Raw genomic sequence first — 22580 nt, forward strand, 5'->3', positions numbered from 1 at the left:
TTCCCAATTCTTATAAATTATGGTGGTACTCTGATTAAAAACAAACTTCATCATAGTTCAGGACAAGGAATTTTAAAGAGTATTCAGCTTGAAACTTAGTCAGCTTAAAACTACGTTCAGTGCCTTTTTCAAGTACTTACAGTTGCCCTGCTGTCCCCCTTCTATGGGCAGGTCTTCACTGGGGGTTAAGTCGACCTAAGTTACACAACTCTAGCTACATGAATAACATAGCTGGAGTCGACGTAGCTTAGGTCGACTTACTGCAGTGTCTACACGAGAAACACTCCCATCAACTTACCTTATGCTTCTCGTTCTGGTGGACTACCAGAGTCGATGGGAGAGCGATCGGCGGTCAATTTAGCAGGTCTTCACTGGACCCGCTAAATCAACCCCACAATGGCTCGATTGCCGCAGCATCTTTTCTTGCTTTTTGCAGTCCTTTCTCTGCTACTTTAAATGTGCTCTTTCTCTCCTTTTGCTCTGTGAAAAACTCTCAAAAAAGCAACCCAAATAACTGATTACTGCAAAGGAAAGAATGAATTATTTTTTTTAAAAAGTATGTATTTGAGAACGCAATATATTCAGTCTAATAAATTACAGTAATTTGGGTTGTAACTTGTAACAGGGGCAGCTAAACATTTTTAGACAGATATGATTTTAAGTTGTCTCCTTTTTAAACAGTGAAGACTATATTCAGTTTCTTCAGCCACTTTTTATTTTATTTGGCCTTTTACTGGCAAAACCAAAGTTCAATAAAATCCAGCATACTCACCGTTCCTGCCCCCTAGAAGAGCTCCTGTTCATATAAGCAGACGTTGCCTCCAATTTAACTGTCATAGTTTTAAGGATGAGGTATGGAGGTTAAAAGCAAGTGTCTGATTTGCAAGTATTAGTTAGGACTGTACCTGATTTTCATTACTTCAGTGCAGTGGTTCTCAACCCGTGGCCCATCTGCAGCCCAATTAGCACACAGCTGCAGCCTGTAAATGGCTTTTCTTCTTACTGCACTTCAAAAGTGAAAATGTTTCTATAGAGGGCAAAATAGAAATCCACATTGAGCATAAGTTAGCGGTATTAGGTATTTTCAGGGTAGCCAACCCAAAGTTTTCAAAAATAGTGATATTGGCTTAAAAATACCATTCGAGTTTTATTTGCCCTCTGTTGTTGGAATTTTTAGGATTCACATTTTCGGACCTTTCTCCATAGAAGTGAGGGCTAGAAACGTAATAGTTTTTTTAAAATGAAAACAGATTCTCACCTGAATCAGGAGTAGTGGCTTCAAGAACAGCACCAAAACTTGTGATAAAATTGCAAGACTGTATTTTTAGAAGTCTTTTTAACATAAAATTTGGAAGCAAGTAAATCTTAAGAAGAAACTTTTGAACTGCTGCTTTCTTTTTTCGTTAAAAAAGACCAATTAGAATTTATAAAACAATAGTTAATTGAGTAGAGTATTTTTATTTTGTTGAATTATCAGACATTTATATATCTGTCACAAAATAATAAATGTTGGACATTTAATTAAACTCATTCTTCCCTGGATATTTTTACCATTGTGAGATAAACATTGGATTGCTCTCTGATTTTGGACATCAGATAGTAAAGGAATGGATCAAGGCAACTGTTTAAACTGCTTAGAGACAAAGCAATAAGATAGAAAAAATACAAGCCATCTGTTTTGTTGTAGTAGTAATTAACGTGATGGACAATAAGTATGATGTTGCTTGGTGTGAAGCAGATGGCAAAAATCATAAGGATCAAGAGACTTATTTTAACATACCAAAACCACTTCCACTCATAAGTATTGAGCGTTTGGATAATTGAGATGTAACAAAAAATAATAATGGTCAGTGGTATTACAAATCCAAAGATTGCTAAAGAGATGAAGTAGTAGAATTGGAATGGTGATAAAGTTTCACAGGCATTATGTACATCGTGGCAGGTAAAGATATTTAATTGTTCCAAGTAGTAGCTTTGCTTCATTATGCAGAATGGCAGCATGTACAGGAAAACAATTGTCCACACAATTCCACATACTAGTGTTGCATAGGTTCGCTTTGGCAGACTTCTGTAGGTGAACGGATGAACAATAGCCACATAACGACTGATACTGATGCACATGAGGAGTAGAATGGAGCAATACATATTGCCATAGAAAATGGCAGTCGTAGTTCGGCACATTATTTCTCCAAATATCCAGTTGTTTCCATTGAGATGGTATGCTATCTTGAATGGCAGTATGATACAGAATAGAAAATCTGAAATGGCTAAATTTGTATAGAAAATGGCAGTACAAACAGATCTGATTCTGAAAAACAGCATCCACAGGGTGATGGCATTTGATGGCACACCTAATAAAACTACAAGAATATATGTTGCAGGTACTAGTTTGGTGGTCAAAGAACTACTAAGGTACTCCATTGTGGTATTGTTAACTTTCAGTATTGAGCCATTTGACTTCCCTGAAGAGCATTTGTGTTCTTTGTTGTGAACAGTCTTTGTCCAGCCTTCTATATCAGAAAGGGGAATATAATCATAAGTGCCTTGTGGCATTCCACGAAAGGTCTTAATATCAGGCACATCTTGTCTTCCGGAGCTGTTATCACCATGTTTAGAATCTAAGATTTAAAAAAAGAAAATAGCTAAATCATAAGATATGTACTCTGGACAGAGTCATGATGTATACCTTTTTTCTGAGATAAATTAGCGCAGCTCTAATCTGAAGAATGATTCTATAAAAATGGCATTGTGGTGTACTGTGTTGTCTCTGATTTCTGTATCACATGTGGTATGGCAAACCCCTCATAATTTTATTTATAAATGGACTCTCAGCCCTGAATACTCACAATACAGCTTGATCAAGTCCAGCTTTCTGTTTTAAGAATAATCCAGTTTTTTATGGTAGAATTATGCTTATGATATCTGTGCGACATCATTGTCTTTAGTGGATTTTCACAGGTGTAACTGCTTGAAATTGATAAACCATGCTGATGTACAAAGAGAGAATATAATTGTTGATTCACATGCCCTCAGCTGTTGGCTCAGCAGTGCAAACAGGAATAATAAGCACTAAAATTTTTGTCACTTAAGCAAGCACATATGACTGTGTAAAAGGTAAATACGTTGAATAAGATGATGCCATTTTTACATACCCATTTTTCAAATTAGAACTATATGTAGAAATGTTTGCCCTTTATCTTTACATATAAAAATCTTCCTTATATGGTATTCAAACACCAAGAGTCTTGTCCCCACCCTCTTATTAAAAAATAAATAAAAAGCTAGCCACACTGGCTCTTTACCTCTTGGCTCAGACAGCAAACCAGATTCCCTCCTGTTAGCATGAAGAAGCAATGATATAGCTACTACTCTCCATTGTTATGGGGCAGGGCAGTTATTGTCTTAAGTACTGAGAATGGGGCTAATCATCTGTGTTTTATTTCTGATTCTACAGCTGGCAAATCGATCTGCTTCAGTTCCACCGTGTGGTTATCGTCATTAAAGTAAACATTCTCTTACTATTTAGACAAAGATTAATGAGCATATTTAGCCTCTTCTCCTAATGTCAACAATCTCGATAAGGCTTAGCATAGAATTTTGTAAAGATGTGCTAGTACCAAAAGTGTTCAAAACAAAAAGCGTGCAAAACAATAATCCTACTTTGCACCCATATAACGTCTTTCACTTGTATCTTGTAGCCATAATAAAGTTTTTGCTATTTGTATAATATATAATTGGAATCCTACCCTGTTTCCCCGAAAATAAGACATCCTCCGAAAATAAGGCCTACTTACAGTTTTGCCTCTCGTTGTAATATAAGGCATCCCCCCGATAATAAGACCTCCCCGATAATAAGGCATCCACCGATAAGGCATTTTTCATTTCTGAAAAATAAGACATCCCCTGAAAATAAGACCTAGCGCATCTTTGGGAGCAAAAATTAATATAAGACACTGTCTTATTTTCGGGGAAACAGGGTAGCTCCAGAATTCTGAACAAACTGTAAGATGTAGAGCAGTCCTGTTTGAATCTTTGAATCCTAGTCTTTTTGTCCTAACGTGACATAACTAATTTCTTCTGGATAAAAAAATACAGGAAATAACAATTAGATGCAGGCATTGCCACCATGACAGAGTACGCATAGGTAGCAGATTTCAGTAAGACTGTGCTATTTTTAGTCACATCTCTGGGCATGACTGCCCTTTAAAGAGACTGGCGTATCAGAGCATTTTTAAAATAAATAAATACAAAAACAATTAATCTTCATAGAAAATGCCTAGTTCTGCTCCCACTGAAATCATTGTGTTTTTCTCACAAACTCCAGTGAGACTCTGGGTCCAATGTTTTGGAATGGTGACTTTCCCAAGTGGTACCTTCTGTGAAGTGTTAATCCTGTATTTATGATGCCCTCTTTCTACACTGAAGGTGTGATCCCACAAATTCAGTACTGTAGGAACAAGTACTGTAGGGGAAGTGGGTTATGCGGGAAATCACATTTCAGTAAACACAAAAACAATTGCCTTTTGTCAATTGCAAAACTATCAAGGGCCACTATGGGGAGAAATTCAAGATAACTGAAATAGAGCAATCAAAATCTGCCTCAGCTGAGACTTTGTATGCGGTGTATCAGCCTGCTGATAAAAGCATCTAAAAGATAAGCACAAGGCTCATGGTACCAGCTGAAATATACAGATAATATAAAATACATCTAGAACCAGAGGGCTTACCTCTTTGCTGTAGACTTGAGGACAGAGACAGCAATCCAGTTATAATTAAGACCAATGTTTTCATTGTTCCAAGTTAAATCCAGTTGGAAAAATGCCTCTTTAATTCAGTTGAAAAGGTTTTTAAATCCACATTTTTGCGTAAAAGACCTTGGGGGTTTAGGTCTGCCATCCAGAAGCATTCTGTGTGTACGGGATTTATAGAAACTAACTAGTTTGTTCTTTCTCTAGTACAGCAATAGGGTGTGACATCTGAATGTGTAAATACACATGACTCAGTTTCAACCTCTGGCTGATATGGAAGAGATTACATTGCTTTAACTTCTGTAATTTAACTCCTAATTTACCATGAACATGAAGAGTTTTTTAGTCTTTCTGTACTTTGTTGGAATTTGTACATAAAAAATTCAGAAGAAAATATTTTCTGCTTAGAATATTCACAGAAAGTGTTTGACATCTCGAGTCCCCAATCAAAGATCAGAGCCCCGTTGTGCTAATATGTACAAATATGTAGTAAAAAGAAAGTCCATGCCCTAAAGGCTTACAAACTTGATTAATTCCAAGAGGAAACGAATGCATGGTGTTGGCGGGGCTGAGGAAGGGAGGATGAGGTAACGATACAAGCATGTTTCACACAGACTAGCTGGGCTCTGCTCTAGCGTGTCACTTGCCTATCAGTTATCAATTGACAGTGGTCTCTGTAGGCTGTCTGTCCTGTCCCGTCTGCTTTGTTTAAACAGTTCCTATCCCTGACCAGTCTACATCTTTAGGAAATGTTACACAAATTACTTTTTAAAGCTTCCTACGTGTCACATGATGAGTGACTAGCTTCCAGCATGCAACTTCAAAATGCTGGACAACACCACTGGCTTCCAACTTACTGGTAAGATTAGAATAACAAATTATTACCTGGCCCAAGAGCCGTATGCTTACCAGTACTATAATAATTCTGGAAAAAATCTGAGATCCTGGGGAGTTAAAATATTTCATGCCTCACTCCCCAATCCCAAGGTTCCAGCTGAAGTTTAGTGACTCACCCTTTTAATGATACTCTGAACAATGTAATTTTGATTTGCAATAGCTGCAACATACACCCTACGATGAGTCTGAGGTATAGTTGATTCTGATCATACTTGTAAGGCATTTCTGTTCTGAAATCTTTGTCCTCATGCATAGCTTGTGCCTAACTTGACAGTTTGGTAGGAAGTGAAATGTATTTTGAGTTTTAATTAAAAGTTTATTGTTTAGATGGAAGATCTTTGAACCGGATGCCAGAATTAAAATATTCTGAGACTAATGTGAGACTGTCGTATTGTAGTTTTATAAGAAAATAAGCAAACAGTAATGCATTCTGGAAGCTTACAGTTGTTTCCTTTGTAAATCCTCATAGCAAACTTGGGGAGGAGAGGGAGAGAGAAAAATTACACTAACTTAAAAATAGTAGTTGACTTTTTGTTCCTGGTATTTAAGACTCAAAAGTGTGGGGAAAAGTGACCTGAAATGCAAATTGTTTTCACAAATGCTTTTTCTACATCAATTTGTACTCTTCCCCACTGTTTTAATCGGGATCAAATGCAGTTTACTATAAGAAAATTCTTGTGTAAATGCTGATCAAAAACATACATGTGCTGTGCATGGATAGATACATTCTTGTCACACTTACCACACAAATATCTGTTCCACTTTTCTAATGAAAGAGCTTTTACACATCCTCTCTCCTCTCATTACCATTACATCTGCAAAGTACAGATTCATTTGGGTTTTGGCCTGAAATAAAATAAGTTAAAACACTGAGATCCACCATCAAGCTGGTTGACCACACGTGACTAGGCTAACTTAGCATTCCACTCCTATGTGACATCTTCCTAACTTTCATTTTTTGTAGGTATGTATTTGTACAATTTTGTATCTTTGCTAAAGTGACATTTATGGGTTTCATAATCTAATGTAACTCCTGTACTTTTGTCTTTCTCTATAGAAAGTCTCCCTGTGTTATAAGAAATTGAAAAAATTTCATGTTTGCAGTTACCATTTATATCTTCATTAAGCAATGGAAGCAATTTACTTCTGCAGTTGAGTCCTCCCAGCCAACTGCTGACACTGTAACATTGCTTTCCAGCTAGTTGTTAATGGGTGCGGACTTTGATTTCTGATCACTGAATGAGACCATTTAAGTACCTCCTAAATCAGTCTTCCCTCCGATAGCATCTAGCATTTTTAAGTTGGTTTTTGGCAGCAGTGTCATCTGGCTTTACTTCTTCTCTGATATTCCAGGCATTAATTTAAGATTTGCATGCTAGAAATTGTGCCATTCTTTGAGATTGGGGGTGGAAAACAAAATCCCAAATTTCTGGTGCACAGTTATTTCAATGATGAATACACTAGAAACACCTTAGTTGAGCTTAACTTCAGTCTGACCTTGCTAGGGTCTCTTCTTTTGTGCTCACAATTCTGCATATTAAATCATGCCTGCAGTTATTTACTTCAGTTTGTCTGTATATTTAGGCACTTAAACCTCCAAATGCCTTAGTTTGGACTGCAAATTGGGGGCACACACAAGAAGCTGTTTTTGAAAATTTGGCTTGTATTGCGTATGAGGTAAAATTCAATAATCGGTAGTTATCCAATAAAAATAACACCTGCCTTGGTATGTACTTCATGATTTAAAAAATCAAGGCATTAAAGCAATCATTGCATTACTAAATCTGAGCTATCTTTCTGTGTGAAAGTTCATACTGATACTTTTCATGTCTTTTTACTTGTCTGTACATATGCATGATTTCCAATGAAGAGCTTTGAAAGAAAAGTTAACTGTTTGTAACCTTCTATTGGATTTATGTTATTCCTTGAGGAATCATATTGCTATCTGAATGCTCCTTTTCCTTTGTTTACTTGTGAATTATGGAAATTGAACTGTCGCTAAATTAACTCTGTTCAGAAATCTACATCTGTCTTCAGTAGAATAAACCTACTATCCAAGCTTTCACATGTTAAATGGAATTTTGCATTTTGGTGAACATACACTTACTGTGCTGAAGAAAAGTATGTTATCTAAATGTTAGCTTTTTTTTCTGCGATTTTTATTTGTTCATTGCTAGGTTCATATAGTCAAATTAGGTTTAGTGTCCTCAGGCTTTCAGAAGGGCTTTCTGTCCACTGAAGCTTTAATAATGTGTGTTTTCAGACTGAGTTTGACTGACTGTATTTTATGTATAAGTATTTCTCCATTCCTCTCTCCCAGGAATGTCATGACGAGTCCGCAGTTCTCTGGCTAGATGAGATACAAAAAGGAATCAATGATGCTAATAGGAATATAGAAAAAGCAGCAAATTGTAAGTATCAGCCTGAATCTACATTGAAATACCACTTTTTCAGGATAAAGAAAGATGAGATTTTGAACTCTTTTTATTCATGTACACTTCAATATGTTGGCTAGATTAAGTTACAGTTAATTATTTTTAGGAAACAAAATATATTTTTTTCATTACAGTGAGATTGAGTATGATTAAAATAAGAATTAAATGTAAAATAATGTAATTACATCTATCTAAAACAGTTGTCCTTGTATCTTACTTAGTAATTTTGGAAATCAGTATTACCCAAGGTAATAGAAGAGCAAAGATTTCAAATGCGAATACATTTTCACAGCACTGATGAAATACAGTATATTAATAAATGTCCCTTACATAGATATGAAAATAGATTCAAGGAGGGAATGAGACAAGTGAAGCATTTCATAGAAGAGATTTTGCTTGTTTGACAAGTTTCTATGTGGTAATAGAAAACATTTGAAAGGAGTCCTGTGTATAAGTAAGTCCTGACCTATGTTGCAAGACTGAATTCCTACATGGTTACAGTCTTGGTTAGTCAGATTTCTTATTTCATAACAACGCCTCTTAACAAATGCCAGTAAATACTCCAACTTAGTCACATGTCCTTAATTTTTCAAAGTACTAACAAAAAATTTGTTTGTTTTTTGTGGCAAAATGACGATTATTCCAATTCATAATGCACCAGTTTGCTTTAAATCTGACAGAATTCAAACAAATCTGAAGGGTTTATAAATACAGTAACTCCTCACTTAACATTGTAGTTATGTTCCTGAAAAATGTGACTTTAAGTGAAATGATGTTAAGCGAATCCAATTTCCCCCCAAAAATGAATGTAAATGGGATGGGGGGTTAGGTTCCAGGGGAAAAAATTTTGCCATACAGTACAGTACTATAGTTGGGAGGTGCCCCCGCCTTACCCCACACAGGCACAGCTCTCCAAGTACTGGCACTGGAGACAATGAGGCAGGCAAGGAGGCTGAAGGTGCTGTAGGGTAGGAGGAGCACGTTGCATGGCGGCAGCTTCCCCTATTCTGCAAGCACCAGGGGTGGGGGGCTCAATCCTCAGCCTGCCCACGCCACCCTTTCCCCCAAGCCCTCACCCTTAACCCGCCTCTTCTCCCCCCCTCTTCCCCCTTTACTCCACATGCCGCGTCCTCGCTCCTCTCCTGCCCACGGCAATCAGTTGGCTTGCAGCGTTCAGGAGGGAGGGGAGAGGAGCAAGGACACAGAGTGCAAGCTCCCCCTCCTTCCCCTGCCCCTTGAATGCCACAAGCCAGCTGATTGCCATGGGTAGGAGGCAGCGGGGAGAGGGGGAGGCACACCGCATCCTCGCTCCTCCCTACTTCCTCCTGCCCACGGCAATCAGCTGGCTTGCGGCATTCAGGGGACAGGAGAGAGAGGGGAGGAGCAAGGACATGGCGCGCAACCTCCCCCCTCCCTGCCGCCCACGGCAATCAGCTGGTTTGCGGCGTTCGGGAGGCAGGGAAGGGAGGAGTCTGCGCGCTGAGTCCTCGCTCCTCCTTCCCCCTCCCTCCTGAAAGTCGCAAGCCAGTTGATTGCCACGAGCAGGAGGCGGGGGGAGGGAGGGGGAAGGTGCTGATCCGCGGGGTCTGTCGGTGGGTGGGAGGCGCTGGGGGGGCGTAGGGGAGCTGATGGGGGGGGGGGCTGCCAGCTGTGGACAAAGCAGGCAGCCAAACGACGTTATAGCGAAGCATTGCACAACTTTAAATGGAGCATCTTCTGTAACTGAGCAGGGACATAAGATCAAAACAACATTAAGTGGGGAGTTACTGTGCATGTGCAAACTGTCCAGGAATTCCAAATCGAGAATGCTGCACAGTAGTGAGAGACTCAACTGAAAACAAGAGCATCGGTTTTCTGACAAGCATATGGAAATGCTATGTGAGAAATGTCTTGAGGAGGGGGCTCTTTATTTACTGATTTATTCCTGAATGTGCTGAAAAAAGCCTTTAATTTAATCAAAAAAAATAAAATAAAAGGCTCAAATCTCTTGGTAATGTGAAATGCACTTTGGTCGCTATTTGGCACAGTAAATTCCTTACATTCAAACTTCCTCCAGCCTAAGAGACTTAAATGGCATTTTAGGGTGTAAGCTTTCATATATTTAGATAGTTTTAGTTAATATTTTTACTTAATGCTTGCACTATTTTCACTGACATCACAGAAAGGCTTAATTTATTCTGATTTGTTCTGTACTTTTGTGGTTGATACAGTACTTCTATCTAAAGCTTTCATATATTAGCTCAGTTTAGCTCATTACTATAATTTTAATACTGAGTGTATCAAAACAATAACTTCTAAATATTTTAAAAAGCAACAGAGGGTCCTGTGGTACCTTTAAGACTAACAGAAGTATTGGGAGCATAAGCTTTCATGGGTAAGAACCTCACTTCTTCTTCGTTTGCATCTGAAGAAGTGAGGTTCTTACCCACGGAAGCTTATGCTCCCAATACTTCTGTTAGTCTTAAAGGTGCCACAGGATCCTCTGTTGCTTTTTACAGATTCAGACTAACCCGGCTACCCCTCTGATTCTGAATATTTTGATAGACTTCCTCCTGCTTTTTCTTAATTTTTTTTCTCCACAAAGACCACTTTCAAGTACTATGGAAAGGGCAAGTGTCATTTGCCTTATGAAAAATTATTTTCAGTCACATTTCAGGTTATTTCTAATCTCTGTCGACTGGCCACACAGTGCAATTTGTGGGGCCTTCTTTCATCTGTATCTGTAAAATCTGGATTTTACTGCTATTCCCACTTATTTCTTTTTAACTATACTATGTTCATGTCTCAATCAGTTTAGAATAGAGTAACTTGCTTTTGAAATACTTTGTATTACTCTGTTCTTCGAGTGCTTGCTCATGTTGATTCTGTTCTAGTGTGTGCGCGCCCACTTGCACAGTTATTGGAATTTTTTGCCTTAGCGGTACAGTAACTCCCCACTTAACGTCCTCTCGCTTAACATTGTTTTGATCTTAAATCCCTGCTCAATTACAGAACATTCTCCATTTAAAGTTGTGCAATTCTTCGCTATAACTTCATATGGCTGCTTGCTTTGTCCACAGCTGGGGGAAGGAATGAGGACTCGGCGCGCAGGCTCCCCCTCCCTCCCCTGCCTCCCAAACGCTGTAAACCAGCTGATTGCCACGGGCAGGAGGGAGGGGGGAGGAGCGAGCATGTTGCGCACCCCACCCCTCCTGCCCATGGCAATCAGCTGGCTTGCAGTGTTCAGGAGGCGTGGGAGGGGGGGGAGCGTGCACGCAGTGTCCTTGCTCCTGCTTCCAGGATCCACCTTCCTATTCTTTCCTCAACCACCTGCGTCCCTTCTGGTCAGCATGGTCACGATTAACCTCAGATCATTAGGGGCTCAGCATAATCTCTTTGGGCTACACCCTGCAGTTCTACGCCACCCCTCCCTTCCCCATCCCTCTTCATGGACCATTCACACGAGCAACTCTTCGTTCAGGAGGTGGAGAACCTCCTACAGCTGGGGCCAGTAGAAGGAAATGAGAGGGAAAGGATTCTACTCTTGCTGTTTCCTAATCCCAAAGCGAAAGGGGGCCTAAGACCCATTCTGGACCTGTGACACCTCAACAAATATCTCAAGAAGTTGAAGTTTCACATGGTCTCCCTAACCTCTATCATCCCCTCCCTGAATCCGGGAGACTGGTACGCCGCCCTCAACATTCATATCTCCATTTTCCAACAGCACACAATTTCTTCCTTTCATGGTGGGCCAATGCCATTTCCAGTTCATGGCACTACCCTTCAGACTCTCAATGGTTCCGAGAGTATTTACAAAGCGTATGGCACCGGTGGCTGCTTACCTGAGGCATCAGGGTGTTCAGGTCTATCCGTTCCTTGACTGGCTCATCAAGGGAAGGTCTCGGGACCAGGTGCAAAGGAACCTCAGTCTGGTACATTCCACCTGTCATGATCTGGGCCTGTTGATAAACGAAAAGAAATTGAACCTGACACCAGTGCAATGCATAGAATTCATAGGAGCGGTACTAGGCTCCATGCAGGCCAGAGCCTTCCTCCCGGAGGCCTGTTTCCAGGCTATGAACAACCTGATCTCGCACGTGAGCGCCCACCCACTCACCACTGCTCGCACGTGCTTGAGGTTGTTGGGCCACTTGGTAGCCTGTACTGATGTGGTGCAGCACATATGGCTCCACCTCAGATTCCTGCAGGCATGGCTGGCATCGGTCTATGTCCCCAACAGGCACGATCTAGACAGTGTAGTCAGGGTGCCAGATCATATACTGTCATCCCTGGAATGGTGGTTAAACCCTGGTTCGGTGTTGAAGGGGGTCTCCTTCGTGGCCCTGGTCCTGTCGGTCGCCCAACCCGAGTCTGAAGCATCGGAGACCAGCGTCACCGACAGTACCGGGGCCACAAATGGGAGTGCCACGTATTCTACTTGATTCGCAGGATCAACAGAAGCTCCCTGTCCAATGCCTTTTTGCTCCCGTGGTTGGGGGCTCTGCTGTATACCTTCACACCAATGCCATTAATCCACAGAGTCCTCATGAACATCAAGCAGGACAAGGCGAAGGTAATTCTGATAGTTCCAGCGTGGCCTCGCCAACACTGGTTCGGTACACTGTTGGACCTCTCGGTGGCAGCTCTATTGCAGTTACCGTTCTGGCCAGACCTGCTTTCACAGAACCATGTCAGGCTTCTGCACCCACACCTAGCCACACTGCATCTGACGGCTTGACTGCTGCACGGTTGAACGTAGAGGAGCAGGAGTGCTTGGCCCATGTCCAATAGGCCCTGTTGGGCAGCAGGAAGTCCTCCACCAGGGCAACCTACCTGATAAATGGAAACTGTTTGTGTCGGGCCTTGGACAAAGGTCTTCGGCCTGACCAGGCCTCGCTGCAGTCGATCCTGGACTACTTTCTACATCTCAAGCTCCATGGCCTGTCTCTTTTGTCAATCAAGGTCCACTTGGCCACCATTTCAGCCTTCCACTCTCCGTTCCAGGACAGGTTAGTCTTTGCTCATGACGGTCCGGTTTCTAAAGCAGCTCTATCCTCAGGTCCATGATCCCATCACTCCCTGGGACCTGAACCTTGTACTGTCACGGCTCATGGGCTCCACCTTCGAGCCATTGACCTCTTGTATCCTTCTGCTCTCATGGAAGATGTCATTTTTGGTGGCGATAACATCCGCTCATAGGGTCTCTGATATTAGAGCGCTCCCCTCATAGCCACTCTACATGGTATCCTACAAGGACAAGGTTCAGCTGCGGCTGCACCCAGTTTTCCTGCCCAAGGTAGTTTCGCAGTTTCATACCGACATTTACTTACCGGTCTTCTTTCCAAAACCTCATAAATCAGATGAGGATTGCAGACGACACTCTCTGGATGTCAGGAGAGCACTAGCCTTTTATATTGAAAGGACTAAGACGTTCCGTAAATTGACAGAGCTCTTCATCGTGGTGGCAGACAGGATGAAGGGCCTTCCTGTGTCCACCCAGAGAATTTCATTATGGATCACTGCCTGTATCCATTTTTGCTATGAATAGGCAAAAGTGCAACCGCCAGCAATTGTAACCACCCATTCAACAAGGGCACAAGCCTCGTCAGCTGCCTTCCTGGCCCATGTGCCGATTCAAGATGTCTGCAGGGCCATGACCTGGTCATCCATCCATACGTTCACGTTCCATTATGCGATCACCCAGCAAGCCCGGGACGATGCTGCCTTCGGTAGAGCAGTACTGCAAGCCACACAACCAGGAACTCGAAGCCCACCTCCAGAAATAGTGCTTGTGAGTCACTTAGAATGGAATTGACACGAACAAGCACTTGTTACCTACCTTTTCGTAATTACTGTTCTTCAAGATGTGTTGCTTATGTCCATTCTATTACCTGCCCTCCTACCCCTCTATTGGAGTTGCCAGCAAGAAGTTGCCACCCCTATGGATACTGCTGAGACAAAAAATTCCAACAACTGTGCTGTGGGTGTGCACACACCTAGAATGGAATGAACATGAGCATCACATCTCGAAGAACAACAGTTACGAAAAGGTAGGTAACCGTTTTTCCTCTACCCCTGTATATTGTTAATTATTCAAATAAAACAGCCTTCCCCAGTCAACAGAAAAGATCAAACCATATACAATGCTGATCAACTATATATAATAATGAGAATGGAGCATTGAGCTAAGCAAGAAAGAATAACAGATTACTAAACTCTTATATACAGGAATTTACAAACTAAAATGTATAAATGAAATTGTAAATTACCCAGTCCTTATCTGAAATGCTAAAGTAGCTTTCTTTTACCTTCAGTCTGTCGTGGGACCTGGAAATGATATCACTAGCAGTCAAAGCCCCCAGCTTGACCTGCTGTTCCTTACTTGAGAGGGGAAAAAATGAGCTTTAAACTAGTCCTTCAGGCCATTGCTGTACATGCCTGGGAATTTGCTTCCAGTCCAAGCAGAGGATCAACCAGCAAAAGTTTTAGAATAGGAATCCTGTAAATTTAATTGGCAACAATATACAGTAAAAGCTGTTTTATCCAGCACATCACCAACCAGAAAGCTCTATAAACTGGCATTTCTGATCATCTTTGAAATTCTAGTTTTTCTGGTTGGCGCAGGGCTGGCAAGGGGTTGGGGTGTGGGAGCGGATGTGGCACATGGGTTCTGGGAGGGAGTTTCAGTGCAGGAGGAGGGTGGGGGCAGCAGGTTGGGGTGTGGGGTGCTGGATCTGGGGGGCGCTCACCTCAGGCGGCTCCTAGGCGGAGGCTCGGCAGGTGGCTCTGCGCACTGTCTGCGCCTGCAGGCACTGCTCCTACAGCTTCCATTGGCCGTGATTCCCAGCCAGTGGAAGCTGTGGAGCTAGCGAGTGGGGCAGAGGCAGCGCGCGGAGCCATCTGCCACGCCTCCACCTAGGACCAGCCGGGATAGGTTGCCTCTTGCAGGGAGCCGCCCGAGGTGAGCACCTCCTGGATCCGGCACTTTGCAACCCAACCTGCTGCCCTGAGCGGGCCCCCCCCCATCCAAACACTCTCCCAGAGCCCATGCTCCACACCCTCTCCCATGCGCCAGCCCCACATCCCCTCCCGCACCCACACTCCCACCCTCTTAGTTAACTGGTATTTTTCACTTACTGGCACTCCCCATTCTCCCAACATGCCGGATAAAACAGTTTTTACTGTAATTACCGCTGATATGTGGTCATCAAATGTTTTGCCATTACTACATTTTTTTTTATTCCACTTTCAGTAGTTGTATTTTGTTTGCTAAAGATCAACCTATTGTGTTAAATGAAAATGTTCCTTGGATGTTGAGAGTGTAGAATAAAACAAACCTTCGTAGTATTGAACATGTATGGCTAGCTACTGAAGATGCGTAGCTCTTTAATGTTGCTGAATTTGATGCTGCTATTGTTTTTAAGATTAACTGAACCTCGTGCCTTGATTTAATCAATCAGATGCGCTTAAAACCTTTGGAGGAAACCTTAACAGATCAAACATCTGTGAAAAGCATGTGGCTTTTATTGTCTGAGAATGGCTCAAATGCATGTATTTACCCACATTGAACATTTTTGCACTTGGGAATTCTAATGTCTCCTTTGATGAGGATAAGTGCTTTTAATGAAGCTGTGAGGCCAAGGCATGAGAAACATGAAGGAAAATCTGTGCACAAAGAAAAGCAGATCTTTAAAATTGTAAATAAAGATAAGCAAAAATTAGAGAATGAGACTGGAATAGACAAGATTGTGTTTACTCATTTAGGAGCAATATAAATATTGACATTCTAAAGGTTATATAGTTTGTTCCCTGCTAATTTCCACACAAACATTGTATCACATTGCTAGATAATACTAGAGGCATTACTATGCAATAAGAAATCTGACTGAGCAAGGCTGGGACTATGTGGGAACTAGTAAAAAGATGCAATAATAGACTATGAAAAAGTCTGTTTTATTTATGGCACCATGTTTTTATTAAATACATACCATGAATATTCTTGAGCTTTAGCATTCAAAAAGCAGGATTTTCAAGCAATACAATTTTTTTTAGCAAGTCACAAACGCAACCTTTTAAAAAAAAAAAAAAAAAAAAAAAGTCATTAAAGCCACTGCTCAGCATGGAACAAAAGAAGTCAGTGGAACAAATAATATCCATATCCTGCCAAGGCAACTCAGTGTCATCAATTTTCAGATGAGAAATGTTGGGTTTACAAATTTCCCACAAGGAATGTGACCCTTTTAGAGCAAGTGTGCTTTGTTTGAAGATGCTAACACACACTAAGATCAAATGGTCTAGACTTGAACTCTATTTTCTTGTCACGTTGAGAATTTTCATATTGACCCATAAAACTCAGAGGCTTTTTTAAGAAGGCAAACAAATTAAAGAACAGTGCATGCAAAAATAAAGGCAAACTAAAAGTGTCATGTTAGCCATTGTTTAGAACAAAAATTAACTGAAGTGTTTGACACAATTTCAGTAAAAGGGATTTATGTACAAAAGGAATCTATTTTTGAAGAGGGGGTGGAAGGAGGATGTCGATAACTGCATAAAATCAAAGAATGAACTGAGAGACGTGACGAACTAAAAAATGCCTGTTTCATTAGGAAGTCTTGAGCTTCCTGTAAGCTTATTTCTGAGATTTGTTTAAAGATTTCCACATAGATGAGAGAGTAGTGGTAAAAATATTTTGATTTCATGGTGTAATTTTGACAAACATGACATCTCACGTGAAACTTTCCACATTCACAAAAAACTTTGTGGAACTTGTGTATTCTCTTTTTAAAAACCTGTATATCCATAAAAATTGACACATTTGCAGAATGTTGGAATGGGCTTTACTATTCACACCATACTTCTTCAGGTGCTTGGACTGACTTGCGTTTAAGCCATTTTATTCTATTTTTGTGAGTGGGAGAGTCACAGGGCGAGCTTGCGTCACAGTTCACTTTGCTCCTATGACAAGAACTAGCAAAGCAGGTCTTTTATACCTTGCATGCATTGCTAGCAGCCACAGAAATCCTGTGTTTTGGGAGAGTCCACATCACAGGAGTGAGCTGATCTTTGGCCCTCTTAAAGGATCAGTTTCATTCTGTGACAGGACTGCTGCATTTTGTGTATCTGAGCCAGTTGAAGGGTCAGGGGAAAACACTGGTGGTGACTAGTCCAGTATTTGAGATTCTAAATACTACAGGAACTGAGGGGTATACCTGGGAATCTACTTTTTTGCTGTCCTTGAATTAGTAAGTTTTGCTGTTTAGTATAGTCTTACCATGAAAACACAGTCCCTGAGAGGAGAACTCTTTAGAACCAAAAAAAAAAAGAGTTGGAGCAGCAGCAGCTCTATGTTAAGAGTCATTTCTTCAGAAGAAGCCCCACTGTCTATGTGCTAGAGCTAGGTGCAGGAGGGCCAGTCGCAAAGTATGGTATAACTGCCTCAGCTACCTGTCCTACCAAGGCACTCCTAATGAACAATGTTAATGTACCTAACCTAACCTTCTGTACCAAGCTACTGCTGTTGCTGTTTAGATTTCTGTCTTCTTGTTGCCGATATTCTAAGGCCAGTCAGTGGCAGCATGGCAGACTAGGCATGATCGTTTCTAGCTTTGGAAGGGTCTGTGTGCCATGTATAGGTTAGTTTCTTTTAAGTTTAGACAAACAGTGGGATCCTACTTGGTGAAAAGGTTGGGTGTGTCTAATCTTGCTGTGGGTTTCTGTGTTGTCTTGCATACAGTTTGCCTGCTCTCAACTAATGCTTACTTGTTGTTTTCAGAGTGACAATGAAGCTCTGTCTCCTCCCTAGCCTAAATTTGTTTATACCCACCCCTTTCGTTAGTTAGTTAGTTAGTATCAAGTTTACAAAAAAGCTCTTTCATTTTACCAGATTTTCACTTGCTGACTTGGGGAGATGTCTTGTTGGGGGATTATCTTCTCCATCCTGTAGGCTGTTTGTTGCTCTGACACTGCAAGTCCCTCCTGCGTCAGCTTTATTGGGGGTAGCAATATGTATGCGGACAGAGGTCAGGGGAGGGGAATATCCAACTTCAGCTTTGAGCAGGACATGTGTGCAAGTTAAGAAAATTGCATATGCCACTTCAGTCTAATGCACAAGTTTATAGACTCATAGACTCTAAGGTCAGAAGGGACCATTATGATCATCTGGACTGACCCCCTGCATGCTGCAGGCCACAAAACCGTCCCTACCCCTTCCCTTGACTCTGCTGTTGAAGTCCCCAAATCCTGTGTTTTAGTGACTTCAACTGGCAGAGAATCCTCCAGCTAGCGACCCCCGCCCCATGCTGCGGAGGAAGGCGAAAAACCTCCAGGGCCTCAGCCAATCTACCCTGGAGGAAAATTCCTTCCCAACCCCAAATATGGCGATCAGTAAGACCCCGAGCATGTAGGCAAGAGTCTCCAGCCTGACCCCTTTTAGCCATTATACTATTTACCTGCCATTGCTTGGTTGTCCTTGGCTAATATGTTTTACCATTAAACCATTCCCTCCATAAACTTATCTAACTTAATCTTAAAACCAGACAGGTCCCTCGCCCCCACCGTTTCCCTCAGAAGGCCGTTCCAATATTTCACCCCTCTGACGGTCAGAAACCGTCGTCTAATTTCGAGCCTGAGCTTCCCCACGGCCAGTTTATATCCATTCGTTCTCGTGTCCACATTAGTACTAAGCTGGAATAATTCCTCTCCCTCCCTTGTATTTATCCCTCTGATATATTTAAAGAGAGCAATCATATCCCCCCTCAGCCTTCGTTTTGTCAGACTAAACAATCCGAGCTCCTCTAGTCTCCTTTCATACGACAGGTTTTCCATTCCTCTGATCATCCTAGTGGCCCTTCTCTGTACCCGCTCCAGTTTGAGTTCATCTTTTTTAAACATGGGAGACCAGAACTGTACACTGTACTCCAAATGAGGTCTCACCAGCGCCTTATACAACGGAAGCAGCACCTCCTTATCCCTACTAGATATACCTCGCCTAATGCATCCCAAGACCGCATTGGCTTTTTTCACCGCCACGTCACATTGTCGACTCATAGTCATCCTGCGGTCTACGAGGACCCCTAGGTCCTTCTCCTCTTCCGTTACATCTAACCAATGCGTCCCCAGCTTGTAACTAAAATTGTTGTTAGTCATCCCTAAATGCATCACCTTACACTTTTCACTATTAAATTTCATCCTATTTCTGATACTCCAATTCACAAGCTCTTTCAAGTCTCCCTGCAGAATATCCCTATCCTCCTCCGAATTTACAACGCCTCCCACCTTCGTATCATCCGCAAACTTTATCAGTCCACTCCTGCAATCGGTTCCGAGATCAGTTATAAATAGATTAAATAAAATGGGTCCCAAAACCGAACCTTGAGGAACTCCACTGGTAACCTCCCTCCAACCTGACAGTTCACCCTTCAATACGACCCGCTGCATTCTCCCCATTAACCAATTCCTTATCCACCTCTGGATTTTCATATCGATCCCCATCTTTTCCAGTTTAACCAATAATTCCTCATGGGGTACAGTATCAAACGCTTTACTGAAATCCAGGTATATTAGGTCCACCGCATTTCCCTTATCTAATAAGTCCGTTACTTTCTCGAAGAAGGAGATCAGATTCGTTTGGCACGATCTGCCCTTTGTAAAACCATGTTGCAATTTATCGCAATTGCCATTAATCTCAAGGTCCTCAACTAGTTTCTCTTTCAGAATTTTCTCAAGCACCTTGCACACTACAGATGTTAAACTAACAAGTTGTGGAAGGCAACAGGGGAGTTGGTGTCAATCACTCAATTCCCCTTCTAGATTAATGGCCTCTGAAATTTGGGTCAACATAATGTATGTGGCGGCATAGGAATAGATTTGCTCTCACATGCTGCTTTGCTTGAATTTAACTATGTAGGAATGCCATGATAAACATTGAAGCATGGACTGCTGTGTCTGTAACTGTCACAAACTTGAAAGCTTGAGTGAATCTACCTCTTAACATCTTTATAGGCTTTGCTATAGCTCAGGGGTAGGCTACCTATGGCACACGTGCCAAAGGCGGCACGTGAGCTGATTTTCAGTGGCACTCACACTGCCTGGGTCCTGGCCACCGGTCCGGGGGGGCTCTGCATTTTAATTTGATTTTAAATGAAGCTTCTTAAACACTTTAAAAACCTTATTTACTTTACATACAACAATAATTTAGTTATATATTGTAGACTTATAGAAAAAGGCCTTCTAAAAACGTTAAAATGTATTACTGGCATGCAAAACCTTAAATCAGAGTGAATAAATGAAGACTCCGCACACCACTTCTGAAAGGTTGCCGACCCCTGCTATAGCTGAAATTCCATGGAAAATGACACTTTATGGGGTATACATTTTTCATTTTATTTCAGATGACGAATTTCAAACTTTTTGCAAAAAGTCACTTGCACACAGCTGCTAGGCTTATATCGTGCTGCATGACTGTCTTCAACAAAGCAGCCAGACTTCGTCCCCAGATTCCACAATCAATATTGACTTATTCTTAACTACACTTCCAGTGCTGTGCAAGGTATCTTTGCAGCATTGTGGTATACACTGTACAGACTAGAAGGTGCACTGGCATTGTACATGGTGTGTTTATTATCTGAAATAGTTGCATTTACAAATATCTCACTTAAGAGAGTAGATTGTAAAAAGATACAAGAGATGGTGGTCCATCATATATGTATATATGTATATATATGTCTCCAAGATCGCCAACAGAAAAGTGCATTCTGTAGATCACTGAAATGTAGAACTGTATCTGTGTGTATGTAAAATATAAAATGCCTGACATTGAAATGCAATTTTGTTGTTTAGTGGCTCTTGGAACCTCAATGATTAACAAGTGTTTGGAAAAGCATGATTCGCAACCAGTCCTGGATATATTGCAGTCTCCTAAGTTTGGTGTAAGAGTAGTTCCAGAATGTGCTGAAACCTATTACAAGAACCTTTTAGAAGCCAAGAATTTAAAAACCAAAGAAGGTAAAACCAAATCTCTGCAGTACTGTAAAGGCATTGAAGGATTAGTGCAAAATGTTTATATATAGTGCAATTGTATATAAATGTTTGTGTTTATATATTGTAACTTTAATTCTCTCTGTAAATTAAGGGAGAGTTGGAGGAAACTTTGAGATTTTTTTTCCCCCCTCTGATTTGTCAAAGGCTGTCTCAATCTCCAGTTTTGAATTTTAAGGTTTCTCTTAGCACAGGGGTTCTCAAACTGCGGGTCGGGACCCCTCAGGGGGTCGCAAGGTTATTAAATGGGAGGGTTGCAAGCTGTCAACCTCCACCCCAAGCCCCGCTTTGCTGCCAACATTTAAAATGGTGTTAAGTGTATAAAGTGTTTTTAAGTTATGGGGGGGGGGGTTGCACCCAGAGGCTTGCTATGTGAAAGGGGTCACCAGTACAATCATTTGAGAACTACTGTTGCACTTATTTATACTAGGAAACTTAATCATAAATGCATTATCTAACACAATGTTAAATGCTCAGTGCTAAATTCTGTGCTATGCCTTGCTCTGAGCACAGCACAGAAGATTGAGGGGAGCATACATGGCTTAAGCCATCTCTCCATCTCCCAAATTTTGGTCTTGGCTGGGGCCAAAGCATTCTCAGGGGCTGCTCTAATTTATGGCAGCTTCTCCGTAGCTGCCTATAGGCTACTCCACAGCCCAGAATAGCCACAGTATGGAGCCCAACAGCTCTACTCCCTTTTCCAGCCCCAGCACAACCTTACACCGTCAACTGAGAGGTCAGCTCTATGCTGCTCCCGTGTTGGGTGAACTCCTAAGGCCATTGCAGCCCATTTTATGGCCCCTATGCAATACCAGAGCACTGTACAGGAGCTGCAGCTGGGGTCAGAATCTGGCTCTCAGCGTAAAGGAGGACTAACGTTTTAAAGTAGTGTCAGCAAGTCCTGGGTATTCATGTTAGCCATGACCAGCTGATGGTTTTAAATAAGAAACCGTCTTTTATTCTGCATTGAGTTGACACGATGTTAAACGAGACTTACCAACATATTAACATGTTGTGTAACAAAGCCTTTTTCCAGCATAGACATGCTTATTTCAGCATATAAGACAATTTATGGGTGGTATTTTGTATAGTCTTCCGCCTCACATTTCCCTTGTACTCCTGAGAGAATTCTGTGCCAAAAAAATTAAAATTCTGCACACACTATTTTCAAATTCTTCAAATTTTATTTGTCAATAAATAAACGTGGAGGCTCCAGGATGGCAGTGGGGAGCACAGGCTGTGCGGAGGTGAGAGATCACCCTGCAGCCCCCCACCATCCGTCCAGGTCATGGATGCAGTGGTGAGGCTGCACCCAACCCTGACACAGCCTAACCCAGAAATACCCTGGGGCCCTGCCCCTCTGCACCAGGCACACCAGGTAGGAGCAGACAGGCTCAATCTGGCAGGATCCAAGTGTGGAGGGGCTTTGTGGGGGGTGGATCCTGGTGTGTGGAGAAAGGGTTCTGTGTGGGACAATCTGGGTGTG

General features: G+C 41.7%; 2 protein-coding genes across 4 annotated transcripts in view; one reads left to right on the forward strand and one right to left on the reverse strand.

Annotated features, from left to right (window-relative positions):
* Positions 1–22580, forward strand: part of IQGAP2 (IQ motif containing GTPase activating protein 2) — a 236203-nt gene that overhangs the window by 165986 nt on the left and 47637 nt on the right. For both annotated transcript variants that reach the window (XM_054031558.1, XM_054031559.1), the window contains 2 exons: positions 7966–8056; positions 20897–21061. In XM_054031558.1, the coding sequence (XP_053887533.1) occupies positions 7966–8056; positions 20897–21061 (256 nt within the window). The remainder of the gene's footprint in view (positions 1–7965; positions 8057–20896; positions 21062–22580) is intronic.
* F2RL2 (coagulation factor II thrombin receptor like 2) lies at positions 668–4972 on the reverse strand. Of its 2 annotated transcripts, none has more exons than XM_054031561.1 (2): positions 4728–4972; positions 668–2618 (listed from the first exon to the last, which is right to left on the reverse strand). In XM_054031561.1, the coding sequence occupies exons 1-2, from the start codon at positions 4789–4791 to the stop codon at positions 1528–1530; spliced, it is 1155 nt and encodes a 384-aa protein (XP_053887536.1). In that variant the 5' UTR covers positions 4792–4972; the 3' UTR covers positions 668–1527. The 2 variants fall into 2 exon arrangements, with proteins under 2 accessions (XP_053887536.1, XP_053887535.1); XM_054031560.1 differs by lacking the exon at positions 4728–4972 and adding an exon at positions 3795–3995.

The sequence above is a fragment of the Malaclemys terrapin genome, chromosome 6 (genome assembly GCF_027887155.1).
Source record: "Malaclemys terrapin pileata isolate rMalTer1 chromosome 6, rMalTer1.hap1, whole genome shotgun sequence".
Lineage (NCBI taxonomy): Eukaryota > Metazoa > Chordata > Testudines > Emydidae > Malaclemys > Malaclemys terrapin.